The 4,650-nt window shown below is 41.7% G+C and overlaps 1 protein-coding gene across 1 annotated transcript; it reads left to right on the top strand.

Moving 5' to 3' along the window:
* Positions 1 to 653: 653 nt before the first annotated feature.
* LOC145230093 (G-protein coupled receptor GRL101-like) lies at positions 654 to 2,092 on the top strand. Its single transcript, XM_080095468.1, has 5 exons — positions 654 to 936; positions 995 to 1,175; positions 1,238 to 1,415; positions 1,478 to 1,689; positions 1,745 to 2,092. Exons 1-5 carry the CDS (start codon positions 658 to 660, stop codon positions 2,035 to 2,037), a joined length of 1,143 nt encoding a protein of 380 aa, XP_079951594.1. The 5' UTR covers positions 654 to 657; the 3' UTR covers positions 2,038 to 2,092.
* The last annotated feature ends 2,558 nt before the right edge of the window (positions 2,093 to 4,650 follow it).

Genomic DNA, 4,650 nt, shown 5'->3' with positions numbered 1-4,650 from the left:
TGCGCGAACAAGTGCTTCTTTGTCACGCAATAAAGGCTATACGGAGACAGTTGATCTTTAAATGCTACTTTGATTTACACTTTTTTCAGTGGCATAAATTGACGCCAAAAAAATTATACAAGTTCTTCAACCTTTTCGCGGTCCCCGCAAAATTGCTTCACGGGCCCCTAAGTGACCGCGGACCGTAGTTTGAGAACCGCTGTCTTATAGGTTAATGTGTTTAGGTTTCCATAAGTAAATCTGAGATTTGTGATTTTACGATAAACTGTGATGATGAAAGCGACGAAACTAACTGCACGAGTGACGGGAGGTTCTATTGCGAAAACAAACAACCTTTGTTTGCGAAGAAGGAAAAGGTTTTTAATTATTCTATATAATTTTCTTTCATGGCAGTTTTAACAAAATTTGCCACTAATAGATGTTCAATGGATTTGGCGACTGTTCTGACTGGAGCGACGAATGCCCAACGAAGTCAAGCAGAGCAAATGAAAACGTTTTTTCCTCGCGATACGAGCTGATCGCTAACCCGGTGTTACGAACTGTTGTGTGGATAATGGCGTTCCTAGCAATCTTTGGAAACCTGGTATATTTTGTAAAGCTAAAAGAAAACACGTGGTTCTAAGTAGGTGGTTTTTGCAGGTCGTCATGGTTACTGAGATGAAACTGTTGGTGACGACAGAGTCACAATCGGCCTCATTTCAAACCAACCATCTTCTTGTCTTGAATCTGTCGATTTCTGACCTGCTTATGGGAGTTTATCTGCTCATGCTCGGCGTTGCTGGTGTTCAATATTCTGGAGACTACTGTGCCAACGACCTTGTTTGGAGGTCAAGCCAGAGGTGCATTTCAATGGGCATTTTGGTTTTGCTTTCCAGCGAAACATCAGTAATTACAATGGTCCTGCTAACAGCATTTCGACTTTACGCTGTGAAAAACGTGAGTATTTTTTAATGCATATGTGCTCTGGTGTTTCAACAAGCAACTTATTTTGCAGCCGTTTAATGCGCCATATTTCCCCAAAGTGAAAATTATTACCCTTTCCATCATCTTATCCTGGACTTTTTCATTCACACTGGCTTTTATTCCTCTCACGTCTCAATTTCAACATTTGTTTGAAACCAAAGCGTGGATGAAAGAAAACCCGTTCTTCAAGAGTCATGTCGTTGACTTTTCAAGTGAGCAATTGCAACACATGTGTATATTTAACCGTTTTGTTCCGCCGTATGTTTTCTTGCAGGCATGGACACTTTCATGAAACGGTTTGTAAAGTTTCGACACAATTTTACCATTAACGATTCCCAGACACTCGATGGCGCACTTCTAAGGGTACAAAATGTTTATTCTTGGGCGGATTTTGTGGATATTCTTGAAGATTATAACTACACTGAACTGTTTGACATTACAGGATATTTAGGGTACGTAGTTACAAGCAAATTAGATTATTATAGTTGTTGCTGTAACTGAATGTTTTTCTCAGGTACTACAGCACCAACAGTGTTTGCATCAGTAAACTTTACGTGACACCGACCGACAAGGCTTGGCCATTTTCACTTGCCATCATCACTCTAAACTTTGTGGCTTTTATGTTTGTTGCTGTGGCGTACGTTTGGATTTACAAGAGGTCGGCTGCCAGTGGCAGGCAAGTGAATGAGAGGGCCCAAAATGCGAGAGCTGAAAAACAGAACCAAGGTAAATCCGATAAGCGCAAATTAAATATTGTTCCTACTTCTGGTGTTTGTTGCAGAAATGCAAAAGAAAATCATCCGGCTGGTCTTTACTGATTTCTTCTGCTGGGTGCCAATCTCAATCATGGCTTTCCTAAACTTCGGTGGAACAACTGTACCTCCAGTGATTTACGCAGTGTCAGCAATAATCCTGCTTCCCATCAACAGCTCTCTCAACCCTCTCATCTACTCCAACGCCCCGAAAATGTTGTACGATCGAGTTCGGAAGCGTTTACATGACGTTCGACGACGTCAACAGCCACATGACAACCGACGAGTTAACGTGGCAGTTGTGGCTGAAGCCGCCCTCTGACAATTAAACGACAAGCGACACACATGATTGACAAGCCAAGCGGCTAAACCGCACAAACCACGTCTTGTGCGGCATGTACATATTTATTGCAATTTTCAATTGTTTGCGAATGTTTCGCAGTTTCGTGGTTCTTTGATCCTTTTTGCTATTTTGTGTAAAACTGGGGTCAAATATATGTTTTTATTTTGTGCATAATTTTGTTACAATGTGACTGCTGGGAACTGGCATTTACCGTTTTGAAACAATCATACAATGCAGTAAACCAGTGGTTCTCAAACTTATTCATTATTTTTTCAAAACGGCCCCTTTGCCATTATTTCGAGGGCTCGCGGTCCTTCAGCCTAAATAGGTTGTTCAGAAAAACGAAAGTTGATTGCAGGATTTTAGCTAGTTATGCAAAATCGCGCATAACAATTTCGATTGTGCGCGAACAATTACATTTTTGTTAGTTTCATGGGACAAAGGCTATTGTTTAGCAATGAAGACAGTCGATTCTACTTTGACTTAAACTTATTTAGTGGCACAAACTGACGCAAAATATGATTATACAATTACTTCAACCTTTTCGCGGTCCCCCCAAAATTGCCTTACGGACCCCTAAAGGACCGCGGACCCAGTTTGAGAACCGCTGCAGTAATGCATACCTCGGCAAAGTTTGGCGCAGTGAACTGAAGAGATATTAAAATCAAAAGGCTAGTTGGGCGTTGCACGGTAAGCCGGACTATTTGGGCTTGGGTTTAAGAAAACAAGTTTAAACTCTGCCAGGTTTGAGTAGTAGGTTTATTTTTCTATTCACGATTGATTAGTTGCACATAACCTGCATAAAATCCGACAACAAAATGATAAGTTTCTAAATGACAATCACACACAAACATTTGCCGTGAAAGGAACAAGACTCACCAAACTGCGATAATCACTAACCTTAGCACAAATGTCGGAATTAGTTTGTATTTCGAGGCGTTCGTACAATTATGTCATTCCCAAAGCCACATATTAAACACAAACAGTACAAATAATACAGCTACAATTATTAATTCGCACGCTACACATATTTGAAAGGACAATGACAGCAATGTTTTTAGGCGATCAATTGTAATGTTTGGCAGACTAACATCAAGGTTTAAAACCCTTCAATATCGAATCTGTCGATAAGTAACTTTAGGCGACAAAATGCAAATTATTCCAAACGCTCAAAACAAATGAGATTATGTCATAAAAATTACTATTAAATATATTCGTTTATTAGGAACTGCCACAAGCGGGTTTCTGGACTAGCTTCATACAATCAATCGTAACAAAGTTGTTTAAAAATTGTGCTAAACAGTAAATTACAAGCGGTGTTTTGTAAGCGATTCTGATGTCTTGTAACTAAATTTTAAATACAATTAATGTATTAAAACTGCATAAAACTCATTAGAAAAACATTCTAATCTGTTGGAGTTAATGTAAAAAGTAGGAAATGTTGAACCCAGGATAGTTAATGGAATCATCCGTTACAAACACCATCCATAAACCGCATGAGCCACAGTTCGGGGGATAACCGGAGGAAGCGTAACCAGAATAATAATTTCCTGACCACGACTGCTGGAAATTATTATGAGAATACAATTTTAAGATATCCACGTTCTGCTGGGTGCTGAAAAAGTTGAAGGTCAAATGAATGTGATCGTAATTTTCGGGGAAGTACCAGCTTTCGCTCCAGCGATTAGGATAATTACTGCGGTAATTGTGGGAAGAAATGCTTCCAGTAGAGCCTTGTTGGTGATGAGATAAATCGCAATGTGTGATATTGGATGATGGAACGGTGAGCTCATCCGGTATTTCTGTGGTTTCCTCGACAGGGTAGTAAGTTTCGTATCTTAGTTGAAAACCTGTGCTTGTGTAGTAGTGGTCCGACCATAAGCTGATGAGCATGTAGTACCCACTCGAGTATAGAGGTGCTGCGTTGTAGTAGTTACCCCGGTAAACTCCGAAGACATCAGAGTATTCCGAAGAACCGTCGAAAACTGTGACATTATCGCCAGAGGCAAGTTGCATGTGGAACACAGTAAGTTTTATGTTGTAGCCGTTGTAACCTGTGAACCGTCCACGAGCACTGCTGGTCGTCGGGATAGTTCCACGGGTAATTAGGGGAAGTTATATATCCGTAGCCCTGATAAATGTCCACGTGCTGTCCGTTCAAACAAGCCGCGGTGCTGGGCGCTCCCGTCGTCTCTGGCCGGTCGGTCGTCATGGCAACGGGAGTCGCGCGCACGCGGAATTTGAAACCGCGACTCGAGTCGGACGAAAACTCGACGGACATGCCGAATGTAGTGGTCCGAATCGGCGAAGTGTAGCTGCTGTAACCTGTGAAGGTCGCCAGCAGGTGGCGGTGTGCGTCGTACAGCTGAACTTTGTCGTGTGAGCTGAGCGCGAGATCGTCCACATTTAACTCGATGTCGTAACCCGCGTAATAATTATTCACAGACCACGTGCAATTCATGTCGTCGCTGTAGTAACCCGGGTAGTTTGGTGACGCAGGTCGCCTTCATCAGGCCCAATCATTTGTTATCGCACGGTATTTTCGTTGCGTTGTAACGTACTTGCGTTTCTTTTTTCCGTTGGTTTATCGTG

The sequence above is a fragment of the Phallusia mammillata genome, chromosome 5 (assembly GCF_965637545.1).
Source record: "Phallusia mammillata chromosome 5, kaPhaMamm4.hap1.1, whole genome shotgun sequence".
In the NCBI taxonomy this organism is placed as follows: Eukaryota; Metazoa; Chordata; class Ascidiacea; order Phlebobranchia; family Ascidiidae; genus Phallusia; species Phallusia mammillata.
The sequence above is the reverse complement of the archived record's forward strand: the minus strand, read 5'-3'. Positions and strand labels throughout refer to the sequence as shown.

Coding starts and splice junctions, on each gene's coding strand:
- LOC145230093 (XM_080095468.1), top strand. CDS start 658: ATGAAACTGTTGGTGACGACAGAGTCACAATCGGCCTCATTTCAAACC. Junction 1,176..1,237: donor TCATGTCGTTGACTTTTCAA/GTGAGCAATTGC, acceptor GTTTTCTTGCAG/GCATGGACACTTTCATGAAA. Junction 1,416..1,477: donor GACATTACAGGATATTTAGG/GTACGTAGTTAC, acceptor TGTTTTTCTCAG/GTACTACAGCACCAACAGTG.